The sequence below is a fragment of the Raphanus sativus genome, chromosome 4 (genome assembly GCF_000801105.2).
Source record: "Raphanus sativus cultivar WK10039 chromosome 4, ASM80110v3, whole genome shotgun sequence".
Classification (NCBI taxonomy): domain Eukaryota; kingdom Viridiplantae; phylum Streptophyta; class Magnoliopsida; order Brassicales; family Brassicaceae; genus Raphanus; species Raphanus sativus.
In genome coordinates, this window is record NC_079514.1 from 47961249 (window position 1) to 47976983 (window position 15735).

Genomic DNA, 15735 nt, shown 5'->3' on the forward strand with positions numbered 1-15735 from the left:
ATCATGCTTTTCGAACCAAAATGCCAGATCTCATTTTCCACCACAAACGCGTAATCATGTTTTTCCGCCAAAATCAAAATCGTTGTTTCTCACGAAAAAAAAATTTGTTTCCTACCAAAAACACAAATTCTATTTTCCCGCCAAAAATGTAAATTTTTCAATATTCTCATTAAAATCGTAAAATCATGTTTTCCGGCAAAATGCAAAAAAAAACATTTTTCTACCAAAAACTCAAATTCCCGTTTTCTCGCCAAAAATAGAAAATTCCATTTTCTGCCAAACACACAAAATTCTGTTTGCCTGCAAAAAAAAATCTTTTTTTCCTGCTGAAAATGCAAAATACCCTTTCTGCTAAAAATTCTAAAATCATGTTTTCCCGCTAAAGATTTAAAATCATGTTTTTTCTGTAAAAACGTTGTTTTAGCCTAATAGTTTAGGTTTTGTTGACCCATGACAACATCCAGTGACGATACAAAACAATGAAAAGTACTCTTATCTACATTGTGACAAAAAGCTTACGTAACTTTTTGCAGATTATAGGAGGTCCATGTTTAAATTCTCGGTGAAAGCGATTTATTAAACAATTATGTAGGTTATGGAAAAAAATGCTTACAACGTTCTTGAACATGGTGCAAATAAATCTTATCAGGCGTAGATCTTTATAGGATGGCTCAGATGATGCAGTTAGATGTATATTCTTATAAGGCCGGTAGTTTTGTTGATTATCGAATCGCCTATGTAATTATTCTCATAATTGTTATATTATATAAATCAGTATTTAAGAAAACAAAAAAAAGCTTATGCAATTAATTGTTTGCCGGATCTGAGATTTATGTATAATAGGAAACTTTATATTTTAAGTTAATATGTTTTTTCACGCTAAACCATTCATTGATTACTTACCATGGAGTTAACCATGGGAGGATACAATTTGAAATAACTAAGCCGGCAGGAGACAGACCTCCTCCGGAGACAATTGTCGGCAACACTATCCGGAAACACAAACTTTACCCATTACAAACAAGTTTAAAGGATAATCCGAAAGCAAAACTAGATCAAATATAGAACTTGCCTAAAAGAAAAGCACCACCGAGACTAGGAGGAGAGAGTAAGCGCACATCAACAGCTGAACTTTGTTGGGGAGCCTTCACACCTCAATATATTGCTCAAGGAAACACACCATCGAGCCATGAGGAGGACAACAGGCCAAGAACCCAGAGAGAAGAAGGACACAGCTTTAACCTAACAACTCCCACAGCAAGATGCAAAAGGCCGAAGCCCCTGTTCCTTGTAAACGGGCCGGAGAACCGTAACACAGAAGACGGTTAAAGAACCAGGGACTATCCCGTTGCGAGCGGAGACAAGGAACAGCACACCAACTAGCCTCAACAGAACCTACCAAAGGAAGCAGGAACAGAAGACCGACCAGATCTGAGGAGTAAACCGAACAGCCAGATCCAAAAGAACCATGAATCTGACAGAACCATGAAACCAAGGATATTAGAATAATAATCTTAGGATATTAGAATAGTAATCTTCAACCTTTTGAAAATACTGGAACCTTTAGGTTTTTTCCACTTTTTTAGAGTGGGAGGGAGATTGATTTCCTTCTGGTTATCAAATCTTTTTTAGAGCTTGCCATAGTGCAGCTGGGTCTTTTATGTTCGCATAGTCATGCGAAAAATTCTCATCTAGATATATATTCACAAAGAAAACTATTGCTTCGACCTTATACTCACGAGGCAATTTGTCTCCAATGTTAATCGTTTCAGTTAACTTTTTTCATCATTAAATGGGGGTTTCACATTTATGATCCATGTGAAGTAGCTCTCTCTAGTTATTTTGAGAGACGAAAATTGAACATACTTAATGTTTGTCATGTGATTTTTTAAACACAAAATAATAAACTTTAATAGAATTTCATAATCTTTAAAATGAACTGTTCACATTAATTATACAAGCAGTTACAAGGAAATATCGCATAGAAAAGTAAATTGATATTTATGGTAAATTCTTCCAGAGTAAATACTCCAACAAATATACCATACATAGAAACAAATATTACAATCGCACATAAAATAAAAAACAAGTGAGACATCTTTCTTGCAATGGAAAACTGAAAGAGAGCGATTTGAAAATATTTGAGAAAATATTTGAGAGAAGATGAAATGTTTAAATGAAGTGAATTGGGTGAAATATAAGTGTATTAATAGATGAAATACTGCTAATAATGTTTGAAAATTGTAAAAAAAAAATTGTAAAAATTTCTTTCTGACAGTTGGCATTTAAATTGTTTTAACAGAAAATCATTTTAAAGATATCGTAATAAACAAAAATCAAATTACCAGTCTTAACAGTAATCATGATCTTACGGTTGATCAACTGATAGATCCAATATTACGAATTTGGAATTCTCAGGCAATACAGGAATTGGTAGATCCCCAAGATGCCAAGATTATAGAAAATATACCTTTGAGTAGGTTTACCCGAGGGGATAGAGATGGATGGCATTTCACACAAAATAGAAAATATACAGTTAAATCGAGATACCAAGTCGAACGGGTTTACCCAGATTTAGCCAAACCGGCTGCAATATTTGGTCCTAATGTGGACTCACTTAAAGCAAATTGTTGGAAAATTCGTTGTCCGCCAAAGATGAACATTTTCTATGGTAATTAGTTTCAGGATGTATATCTGTCAGAAAGAATTTCAATACGAGAGGACTATCAAGGGATTTGTACTGCGATAGATGTGGAGCTACGGAGGAATCTATTAACCATGTGTTTTTTGAATGTCCTCCAGCGCGTCATGTCTGGGCTCTGTCCCAGATACCATCTAATTCTACAATTTTCCCGACAGAATCTTTGTTTACAAACATGGATTATCTGTTTTGGTGAATACGACCTGAATTGGAAGACCATCAATTTGCGTGGATATTATGGTATATCTGGAAAAAAGAAATAATAAGGTCTTTAGTAACTTGGATATAGACCCGCGGGAGACTCTTCAGTTAACGGTGACAGAATCACGGCTGTGGGCTGAGGCCCAAATAGTACAAGTTCAAACACCAAATCCACAACAACAAAATCTGACGATGATTCCCGGTCGGTGGTGTTTTGTGGATGGATCTTGGAAAGACAAGGAAATTTTTTCTGGCAGGAATGGTATAGTACACTCGAAGGTTTTACTGACCTAATGGGAGCACGGAATATAAGAGTTTCTCTCTCTCCTCTTCACGCTGAGACAGAAGCTCTAATATGTGCAATGGAATGTATGAGGAACTTGCGTCAGTTTCGGGTCACGTTTGTAACAGATTGTCTGCAAATGGTGAAGATGGTGTCTGACCAGATGAATGATCTGCTTTTTGCTAATTATTTAGAAGATATCAAGATCTTGAAAGAATCTTTCCACAACTTGGAGATCATTCATGTACCCCGTACACAAAATTTGAAGTCCGATGGCTTAGCACGCAGTGCTAGAAACAAACGATCTTTGTTGTGCACATGGATGCAGAGCTACCCTTTGGTTTACAGAGTCCGTTTGAGTCTGCATAAGTCGACGACAAAAATATATATATATATATATATATATATATATATATATATATATATATATATATATATATATATATATATATATATATATATGGTATCTTCCGTAATAGGCTCTCGTCACTGTAAGAGAGGTCGCAAAGCATCTATGTTTTTTTTTTTTGAGAAAGGGTTTACGAAAAGCATCTATGTTGTTCTTGCTTTATGAGTATTAGACTCTCTCTCTCTCTCACAATCTAATGATCCTTTTGGGTCTTTGATTTTTATTTTACCCACATTTGTATGGGTACATACGCCTACTGGTGTCTTTTTCTTTGAGTTTATGTTGATGACCAGTTTGGCTCAGAGTTGTAAGAATACTCTTGATTTAATACCAATTGTTAAAAAAACCTAGAAAATTCATTATAATTTCGACATGCAGTTTTATTTTTTGGGAAATTTGTCAAAAAGGAACAAAAACAACAGCATGGTTGTCTCATTGGTATAATACCATAAAAGATGTCTTTTTAATATTTTTTCATAATTCTAAAACTAACCATTGATTAATTAAATAAAACATATTAAACACAGTTTAAAAGTTTAATTGAATTTAAAAAGTTGAATAAAAAGGAAAAAAAAGTTTTAAAAAGTTAAAAATTTAATTTTTTTATTTTTAACTAAATTTTTAATAAATTAAAAAGTTTACAAATGTTTTAAACTTAAAAAAAAACGTTTTTTATAAAGTTTATTTATATTTTTATTAAAAACTATTTATAAAGTTTTCTTTTTATTTTTATTTTTATAAAGTTTACAAAGTTTATTTTTATTAATTTTTTATTAAAAAAGTTTTACAAAGTTTTATTTTTATTAAAACGTTTTAAAAAGTCTTATTTTTATTTATTTACAAACATTTTAAAACATTATAATTAGGAAGTTTAATAAAAAGGAAAAAAATGTTTTAAAAAAAGTTTAATAAAAAAGAAAAAAATTATATATATTTTGACAAGGCAATCGATCAAAACACGTTTTTAGAAGTTAGAATATTTTAAGAATATTTTTTAACTGAAATTTCCTTAATTTCCGCAAAAAATAGATTTTTATCCGTAGAAAGCATCTTCTACACTATGCAGAACCATGACAAAAATCCGGAATGCAAGTTCTACCTCATATAGGCGTTCGAGTAGTGTCTAGATTTCGCATTCTGGAAATTTTAGAATACTTCATAAAAGTAGAAACTACATTCGATAGGAAAGTAGATATCTTTACAATTAGTAGAATTTGCATTCTCCATATTTAGAATTTTAATTAAAAGTAGATAGTTCGTTCTAAAAAAAAGTTGAAGGACTTGTTTAATCTAGAATTCATTTTCTACTAACTCATTGTTCATAGAAGACGACATCTACTTTTAGTAGAATGTAATTTAAAATTTTTATTTATCAAGTTTTTCAACAAAAAATATCAGTTTGTGTATATGAGTGTTTTATTTGTTTTATATTTATAATAATTTTTTTGATTCATAAAACTATTTATTTAATTAAGTTCAGAAATGGAAAAGGTAAAATGGAGGCAAAATTGACAAAAATGATTTTATACCAGTGGACAACCATACTACATTTTTGTTCTTTTTTTTGACAATTTCCCCTTTTTTTACAACGAAATACTATTCTATTACTCAAACTTGACGTGGTCTAGATAATCAGACCGGAATAGAAAACCAATAAAATAAAGCTTTCTATGAAAAGACCTTGTCGTCCTAGCTAAAGATTCCGCAATCTGATTATGCGCTCATGGAATATGAGTAATTTTGAAATCCGGGAAGCATATCTGCAAAGTCTCTATCATCTCCAATTATGTTGCAAAGTTTGGCCAAGCATGGGGCTCCTTAATCATGAAAATCAAATCCTTGCAGTCTGTTCTGAAGCTCTGAAATGTCGAGTGCTGAAGCATACTCTCCATCGCCCATCTCAGTGCTTCCACTTTAGAACGCAGGACACACTCTCGCCAAATATAATTGTGTGTCCCATAAATTGAACTTTTCCCAAACTGTCCATCCAAAACCATCCACATCCACTAAATTGTGTTGTAGATGTCCATGACCCGTCTATCATGCAGATATTACTCAAACTTAAGACTTGAGGTTCATCAATACTATGATCTTGTGAAGTTTGTGACACTATCTTGTTTGCATTGAACCATGCATGACACCCACTCTCTACATAGAGAACTAGCTCCAAAGGATCTCTGTCTATTCCCCCAAAAAGTTTATCATTTTTAGCCTTCCAAATATACCAGATTATCCAGGGATAAGAATCTATGTCTAAATCTGGCTTGACAATGCTGTTCTTTCTCTAGAAGAGATAGACCATATTAGCATGATACTCGGGACAAGAAAGATATTTGAACCCATTTGCATCGCTGATAAGGCCTAAACTTGTAAAGCTGGTGGACATTCAAAAATTGCATGAGTAACAGATTCCTCTGGTTTTCCACATCATGGACAATAGTTATCGCATGTCATGTTTTGCCTTATCAAGTTCTTTGTTACTACCACATGACATGTTATCAATTTCCATATAAGATTATATATCTTCTGTGGGCTTTTATCGTCCAAACAAAGGTTTGAAGCTTGTTATACTGGGCTCCAGTACTTCCTTCTCATCCTCAGCCTTCAATAAATTGTGAGCTACCCAATATCCTGATTTAACCGTGTACTGATCATTCTTAGTGTAGTTTCAACATAATGTGTTACGGTGATGAGTTGAGTTTATGGCCAAACTCCTTATGAAAGGTATATCTTTAGAGGCAATATAGTCTTTCTGTAATCCAACATCACATTTCTACATGCAGTTATCAATTGTACTATGATGATAGAATTATTTCCTTTAGAAGATTAAATAAATTATGTTGCGGTACAGTGAGGCCAATACATATTAATAACAGGTGTGGTGTATTAAGAGCATATTCAACCCATAACACCATTTTGGTTTGAAAACTACACTATTTTAGTGTAATTTTAGCACTAAAATTTTTTCCTTCTCCAACCACAACACCAAAACTATACTTTTTATTTTTATATTATTAAACTAAAAGAATTATTATTAATTAAGATATATAATAAATAATTTTTATGTAATTTTATTGAACAAAAATATATCAAACATAATTTTTTTAAAAAAATCTACAATTTTAACATATAACAATATAAAATTAGTAAATTAAATAAACTATTTCACTATATGTAATATACTGATTTATATACTTATTTTACTATTTATATGTATTTATTTTGTCACTAATAATTATAAAACTAATATTTTACTAATAAAAGTAAGTGAATGATGTTTAATATAGTGAATAGTACTGCGTGAATAGTGTTTGGTGTTGTAAACAGTAACACACCAAATTTAGTGTGGTACTGTAGCTCTACAACAAAATGGTGTGATTTTTACAGTTGAGTTTAGAAGGTTTTAGTGTAAAAAGTACACTAAAATGATATTTTGTAGTTGGATTGGAGATGGCCTAAGAAACTATGGTAAAATAATAAGGTTTAGCATGCATTAATATAAGTAAAAAATGGTGTGGTAAAATAAGCAGCAGAAAATAATGAATAATAATACCAAAGAGTATATGTGATGCATATAAACTAATGGTTGCAGTAGAGTATATGTGATGCATATAAACTTTATCATACCAAAGAGTGATTGTGTTGATAATGTATTATGATAATACTTATAATTTTATGATATTATGAAGTTTAAATACTCAGCTGAAAAAAAGATAATAATGATATAAGATAAATTGGTACAAAGTGAATTTTTATGAAGAAGAAAAAGAGAAGGTATGGTGCAAGTTACAAATAATCGAAATTGATAATTTATATAAAAAAAAGTAAGTTACTATGTGCACATAGTGATGGTGAAGTCCACCTAAATTTATTTCACATAAAGATGTCAATGTCTAGGCACAATGTTTGACATTTTATTTTCTTCACCTTTTTCCAAATTAAAATTCATTTATAAGAAAAATACAAATATTCATATAAAAACTGATGATAACGAAATAGCTCCAAAACTAGAGTCACGGGAGGCCAATCTACAGAAACTGTTATTTTCTTCACGTTTATAAATTAGTATAAAGTACACGTCATATATGGTTTGTCAACACATTTGGATAAAACAATAAAATCCGTTATGAGGGTGGCGCGTCACTTTAGTTTCTCCGGCACGTCATTGACTTTGCATTTAATCAGTGTCGGACCCAAGTGGTGAGGTACATGGGCACGTACCCGGTACCCCCATCTAATTTTGATTCCTCTTCAATAATTACTACATAATGAAATAAAATGGTGTGCCCCGTCTACATATGACCCTCCATCCGCCCCTGGATCTAATCACTTTAAAGCGCTCTCTAGATCTATCTGGGCAAAGTAGATCACCTCTATACACTTGGAGGAGTATCTTCATATGGCGGCTGAGAAGTGGGTGTACATGGTGACGGCTCAAACTTCGCCGAACATTGCGGTGATCAACTATTGGGGAAAGAGAGATGAGGTCCGTATTCTCCCCGTCAACGACAGCATCAGCGTTACTCTCGATCCCGATCACCTCTGCACCGTCACCACTGTTGCCGTCAGTCCCGCTTTTGATAGTGATAGAATGTGGCTCAATGGCAAGGTACTTTGATTACGAATCTCTGATGTTTCTTCGTTTCTTTGCTGTGAGATTTTTTTTTTTTTTTTAACCAGCTGGGTTAGCCTAGTGGTATTTGAGAGAGCTTTGGTCTCAATACAGTACCGGGTTCGATTTTCACTGGCCAAACGGATATGGGCCCATTGCTTTCGGCTCATTTGAATGCCCAGGACATGATCTATCCGTGGACTGTACCTCCACCCGGGGTTAGGCTTGTGTCATCATTGACCCGGATTTAATCCTTATTAGTTTCAAAAAAAAAAAGATTCTTCTTTTTTTTGTCACTGCTGTAGAATTCGGTGGATGAAATAAGAAAGTGCATTTTTCGCCAAAACCAGAAATCAAACTTTCTTGCTAAAACAAAAGAAATTATATTTTTGCCAAAACAAAAAAATTATGTTTTCCTACCAAAACTAAAAAATCGAATTTTTCCGCCAAAATTGTGATATTGGTTTTTTCTCCAATAGCATGAAAATCACGCTTTCCGGCCGTAATCGAAAAATCACGGTTTCTCACCATAATCGAAAAATCGTATTTTCCGCTAAAAAAAAAACATGTTTCCGTCATATCCGGAAATTGTATTTTCCTGCCACCAAAATCTGAAATTTTTTATTTCCCGTCAAAATCTAGAAATCGCGTTTTTTTCACCAAAATCAGAAGATCATATTTTTCACAAAAACTAAAAAATCATGTTTTCGTCAAATCAGAAAATCACATTTTCTTTCCAAAATCGGGAAATCATACTTTCCGCCAAAAACAGAAAATCACATTTTGGATATATCTATTTAATTTTTTTTTGATGAAATTATATCTATTTAAATAATATAATCAGTTCATTATTAAGAATAAAATTCATATCATTTTTAGTCTTTTTAACAACTAGTACTCGAATACTATAAAATCAGAAAACTAACAATTTAACATTCATCTGGATGAAAATCCTAACTATAAAAAGAACAATATCTTGATCCAATATCTAAATATTGTATTCAAATGCTATATTAAAATGCTACACATCAAATACTAATACGAACATGGATTGTTTATACCTCCGAAAATCTTATCAAGGGGGGGTTTGGTGGCCGGTAAAAATTGAAAAACTAAGATTTTGTATGAGTTTTTATGATTATGATTGGATTCACTGACATTTTTGTTGTTTTGTGTTAGTGTAGGAGATCTCTCTTTCTGGGATTAGGTACCAAAACTGTTTGAGGGAGATTCAAGGTCGTGCTGGTGAGGTTAAAGACAAGGAGAGAGGTATCAAGATAGAGAAGAAAGACTGGGAGAAACTTCATCTTCATATTGCTTCTTATAACAATTTCCCTACTGCTGCTGGCTTAGCATCTTCTGCTGCTGGATTTGCTTGTCTTGGTATTGCTTTGAATGCTTAAAGTTTCATTTTATTTAACTAATGCTTAAAGTTCATTTTATGTTTAGAGTATGTGATTGTGTTACCATCAAGCTAAAATTCTCAAAGAACATGATTAAACTATAATAGATGATTGTTAATGTTATATAATAATGTATTAGGTTAAATGGCACACATGATTCAGCCCACAAACTAACCCATTAACCTCTCTAAACCATTATGAAAATTGGCCCTCGTAACAGATTACCTATTTGTTTCAAAATGCGGTTAATTAAATTACAGCTCATAATAGATTCTCCATTGTAATTAATAGCTTGTCACTAACTCTTTGGTCTTTCCATTTCAATTTAAATTATCTACATTTCTCAAGGTTGATCATGAGCTTCCGAATGCTCCTTGTTTATGTTAAACTGCACCTTTTCTACAGTTTTTTCTCTTGCAAAGTTGATGAACGTAGATGAAGATGCAAGCCATCTTTCTGCGATAGCCAGGTACATATGTAGCGAACTTTCTTGCATTATCAAGTTATCATTCGTTACAGTTATAATGTATCATTTCCCTTGTACATTGATTTGTAAGATTAACTTTTATGATTTCAGATTTCAAGACCTAATCTAGATTTGCCTTAATTCAATCCTAATATGTTTCAATGCATTGAGAAGAAAGGCTAACCTTGATCGATCCGTGTTTTCTTTGGTTTAGTATTTGGATCCTTTCATCAATTTGATCTTCCCTTTTGCCTTAAATAATTTATGATTCTATTTGATGGACAAAGGAATCCAAATTATACTCTACATATTGCTTCCCTTACGTGATGGTTTATTATTACCAACACCAATGCAACTCTTCTTAGATACAAGAAAAGTCACTCTTAGATAACCAGCACACGTAAGTATATATGTGTGTGTGTGTGTTTATTGTGCCTTTTCAATTATCACAATTTTCATATGTACTCTTTCAATTATAACCATATTTTATATGTGATTAATATATACAAGCACAACTATAACACATATTGAACAATTGGTTTATAATTAAACAAGACAAAAGAGGAGGGTTATCAATACACCAAAATTCTTATTTTTTAATCGTTATATAACTGTTTCGTATTTAATATTAGAATATTAGAATTCATAACATTAATAATATTAATGTGAATTTGAACTTTATAAATAAAACCAAAAAACACATAAGTCATATAAAAACATTCTTACAAGATTCACATACGGATGCTATCTTGATTCTGTTTTACAATGATTTTTATTTATGCCTCAGTTATAATAGTAAACATTCTCCATGTTGTTTTATCATTGAATGACATGTATTGTCACATTCCTCTAGAGATTAAGTGGCACTGGTTTACCTGGGTTTAATTATATTTCTCCCATGTAGGCAAGGTTCAGGAAGTGCTTGCCGCAGTTTGTTTGGTGGATTTGTCAAGTGGAGAATGGGAAGCAAAGAAGATGGAAGCGACAGCGTTGCAGTTCAACTGGCAGATGAGAAGCATTGGAACGATCTTGTTATCATCATTGCCGTGGTATGAATATAATAAATCTATTGTCAAGCGACTTGTATACTTGGTCGCAGAATTACTCTAATTCTCCCATCTACCAAATAATGCTCTGTTTTCTAGTTAACCCTGTGGTACACTTTAGTGTGATTTGAATAAATGAGCTATATGTTAAGTATTTCCAGGAAATAGTATTGATTTTCTCTATTTAGACGTACGAATGTAGCAGATTATTGATAATACAGGGAGCCTATTCTGCATTATGGCATGATTACGACACGTTCGAATGATCTGAAATCTTTTAAAAATCTACTGCCTGCTTATATTATTAGATTTTAAAGTGTTTTAGCGTTTGCTACACCTAGGTGAGTTCACGGCAGAAGGAAACGAGCAGCACCTCTGGAATGCGTAAAAGTGTTGAGACGAGTTCTCTTTTACAGCATAGAGCAAAAGTATGTGACTTCTTCATTTTTAATGAAAGTAGCTTAAAAGTCTGTATTACCTCTTAAACTTCATTTTCTGTTTTCTCTTACCTGTAGGAAGTTGTGCCTAAACGGATTTTGCAAATGGAGGAAGCTATTAAAAACCGTGATTTTGCATCCTTTACGCAATTGAGCTGCGCAGACAGTAATCAGTATCATGCTGTTTGTCTAGATACATCTCCACCAATATTTTACATGAATGACAACTCCCACATGTATTTTTTTTTTTAATTACTTTGCCAATCATATGCTGCTCCTTTTTATTTAGCTATCATAATACATCTTTTCTTGATTTAATATCCTCAGGATAATTAGCTTGGTTGAAAAATGGAATCTCTCTGAAGGGGCACCACAGGTAAAGTCCTACCAAGTTTTGTCTTGGTCGACCTTTTGACCATTTGCTAGTTCAATAAGCATTAGGAGTTGAGATAGTTCAGGCGTCCTTTGTCTCAAATCTCTTTGCAAAAAAAAAACATTTTTGTGTTCCGCTAGTATATAAACAACAAATAACTCGAAATTTTTGACTCTGGACAGGTTGCTTACACATTTGATGCTGGCCCAAATGCTGTACTGATTGCACGCAACAGAAAGGTAGCAGTTCAATTGCTCCAAGGGCTTCTCTACTATTTCCCCCCTAAGTCTGACACTGATATGAAGAGGTGAGAGATAGAAACTTTTCGATTTTTGTAATGAGTTTAACATAGTATGACTTTAAAGCTGTTTGCAACAATTTTGGTTTATTTGTTTACTAGTTACGTAGTGGGAGATATGTCGATCCTAAAGGAGGCAGGATTAGATGGAGAAAACAGTGTAGAGAATCTGCAACCTCCACCTGAAATAAAAGACAGCATTGGATCTCAAGATCAAAAAGGAGAAGTCAATTATTTTATCTGCACTAAACCTGGAAGAGGTCCTGTCTTGCTTCCCGACCAAACTCAGGCTCTTCTCGATCCGGAAACTGGCCTTCCCAAGTGAGCATGTTCTCTGCTTGATCAATGAAATGTATATGATTAGCAGCAATCCTTTTCACTGCAACTTTAAGAAACAATATTTGTGACAGAATAAGGGCAAAGCTTCGTTGTTGTCTACTGCTAGCTTTCTTATGTATAATAAACAAAAAAAAATTGTTTTCCTTCTACGTGAGTACATCTTTTTACAACACTGCAACATATACCAAGTATTGATATATTATGCCTAAATTAGCATTAGGGTTTCCAAACAGTAATTCATGTAATATCCGAAAATTATATTTAGTATCCATTATCAAATCTCTGTGTGTTTTTTACTTTTGTTTCATTTGTTTCCGTTTATCGTCTTGCATTCGTTATAACACATGTTTTTGCTAAAGACGAAAAATAAATTCATACATAATACAAAAACTCATACGTACATGGGGGAAAATGTAAAATCTGCAGTCTAAACAAAGTCAGATCTGAACCCAAAAAAAGGTAATGAATTGAATATTAAGATGCTTGGGGAATAGGCAACAGTTCTTTCAAGATAGTTTCAGGCACCCCATCGGCATTTGGAAACAAATGACCAGCCCCTGGAATCTCGTGATACTTTATCCAACTTAGTTTCTGAGCAATGATCCTCTGTAGCTGTATAGGCACGAGCCTATCATCATCCCCTTGCCACAAATGCACCGATCCTTCACCTTTTGGAAACGGATTCTCTATCTTCATAGGATCAAAACCCCATTTTCCAAATCCCACAATCAAGTCCCTCTCCAACGATTCGTGTGCCCCTTGTTGCGTTGTTTGGTTCTTGTAAGACACCCTTACGGCCAGCTTGGGCAGTAAAGTCATATCTTGAGGAGAGAATATCGTAGGGCTTGATTGCATCACAGCTGATGTTTGAAACAGCTTTTGATGGTTCCACCAGTAGAGTAGCCACGGTGTGTAATGAGTAATGAGCATGGCAAACCTCTCGGTTTTAGTTTGCTTGTTCCATAGCTCCCAAGTTAAACTATCAGGGAAACTAGACCACCACGAGTTGGTTACAGGACAAAGCAGTGCGGCTCCAGCGAGCCTGTGAGGGATGTACTTGAGAACACCCCAAACGGCTTGGCCTCCCATTGAGTATCCAACCACGTAAAATTTGGAACCAAGTTGTAATTGGTCAGCGAGTTGTTCAACGTCATTAGCTAAAGTCTTTTCACTGCGTCTAGAGTGAGGATCGCTCTCTCCATAACCTGGTCGATCATATGATACCACGTAGATGCTGTTCTTCTCAAGAAACCCCTGACGATACAAACCAATGCAAATTATTGTTATCTCTATTGTAAAAAATGATCAAAGCAGACAAACAATTGAGCTACCATAACCATTTTTAAAATGAATTATAATAAATTTTTGATAATTTTAAAGATTATGTGACATATGTATAATAAATATTTAAAATTTTAGGGCAAAGACGAACGTCTCATGACTATGCCGTGCCTTTTAAGATAGAGATAAACAGAACCAGAGAGAAGAGTTTGAATTATTACAGGGCGGACACGGTTGGCGATTACGGCATCACGTCTGAATGTGGCGAAAGCATGGATAAAGATGATCTTGAAGGTGGCATTTTGTCTACTAACTCCATGTTCTTCGTAGGCTAGATGGCGTCCATCACTTAGCCGTATCCTAGGGGCGGTAATAGGCGGTCCACCGGGGGTACCGCATATCTTAGAAGGTGGAGGTATACAGGAAATAATAGCCCATACCCCTAATGCAATCAACACTATTATAAAGGCTCCTCCTACTAAGCCTGTCAAAAATTCTCAAAAATTAGGAATCAGTTATTACATTTTCTTTTGAAAACTTACTTTCGTTTCAATTAATCAATCAAGAACTCACATTTCTTCATGCTGATAAACCTTATCAAACGCAATATACCAACTTATAATCAAATAAATTGGCAAGTATAGGTTTTAAAATGTGTTGATTATAGGATATATATAGAGTTGGTAAAACTTAAAATCGACAGAAGAAAACCTTACATTTTCATCTCACGTCTTCGACAACGTGAATCACGGTGGATTCGGTGAAAGGTTTTTTTTTGTTTGAACCATTAATCCAGAAATAGGCGGCTGTAACAAAACCCCAAACATTACAACAATTGTTCACACACAATGTATTTAACCATTTAACAACTAATTTTGTTGTGGAAGCAACTTAACCTAATGGTTAAGGTCTAAAGTCTTCTAGACCTAGGTGTGGGGTTCGACGCCCAGACTATGCAATTTATTGTAAATTTTCTCAAATCCAGGTTTCAAGTCCGGGAGAGAGAGCGATTAATGTAGATCTTCATAAGACAGGTAATATTGTCGGTTGTCGAATCGTCTATGTAATGTTTCTAATAATTGTAATATCATAATAAATCAGCGTTAAAAAAAAAACAACTAATTTTGTTTTAGGAAGAGCCAATGTCTGACACAAGATTAATATCATTAATTAATAAGCAAGTTATATTTTTTACATATTTGTTAGGACCTCTACTAAATATGTAGAAAATTTCATATCCAAAAATGAAATATCTTTGTGCACAAGATATACATACATGCAAACGCCATGCATAAATAATTGCAAAAAAAATTTTCCTTAGTTTAAGTCAAAATTTTTTTTGAGCAAGTTCACAGCAAATCTCTCTCCTGCGACTGCGATGTCTCCTTTAGGTGATTAGGGTTTCCTTCCGAAGCGCCGCCGCTCTCTGGCCTCTCGCCGGTGAGTGAGAACTCTCCCTCCTTCCTTCTTACTTTCAAATCCTTCGCTTATGACGTCTGCTGATCCCTTTTCACCGAAAGCCCCGGTCTCTCCGTCGGTTTCTTTGGCTACTGTTCGTGCGCAGAACCTAGAACTCGATATGAAACTTCAGATCTCCTCCGCTCCGCCTGAAATTCCTTCGCTCAATGTCCTCTCCTATGCGGAAAGATTCAAGTCCTCGCTCCGGAATCTTAAAAAGATCTCTGCTCTGTCCCACATTGAAGATGGGATTCCGGTGGTACAAGCCCCTGCAGAGGTCCTTCTAAAGACCTCCGAAATGTGGAAAGATCATCTCGTCGCTCAGTTTCACGGCAGTATTCCCTCTCCGGAAAAGATCTTCTCCGATTTAAATCCGGTATGGGGAAAGTTCGGAAACATCACTGTTCGAAAAGTCTCGGAATCCTCGT

At 34.1% G+C, this 15735-nt stretch overlaps 2 protein-coding genes across 2 annotated transcripts; one reads left to right on the plus strand and one right to left on the minus strand.

The window, feature by feature from the left end:
• Positions 1-7810: 7810 nt before the first annotated feature.
• Positions 7811-12717, plus strand: LOC108848804 (diphosphomevalonate decarboxylase MVD2, peroxisomal-like). Its single transcript, XM_057009773.1, has 9 exons — positions 7811-8203; positions 9391-9589; positions 10015-10078; positions 10980-11124; positions 11463-11549; positions 11637-11794; positions 11886-11934; positions 12114-12238; positions 12332-12717. Exons 1-9 carry the CDS (start codon positions 7994-7996, stop codon positions 12552-12554), a joined length of 1260 nt encoding a protein of 419 aa, XP_056865753.1. The 5' UTR covers positions 7811-7993; the 3' UTR covers positions 12555-12717.
• Positions 12718-13042: 325 nt separating this feature from the next.
• LOC108851208 (uncharacterized) lies at positions 13043-14432 on the minus strand. The gene is made up of 3 exons (XM_018624618.2): positions 14423-14432; positions 14071-14333; positions 13043-13822 (listed from the first exon to the last, which is right to left on the minus strand). The coding sequence occupies exons 1-3, from the start codon at positions 14430-14432 to the stop codon at positions 13043-13045; spliced, it is 1053 nt and encodes a 350-aa protein (XP_018480120.1).
• Positions 14433-15735: the final 1303 nt, after the last annotated feature.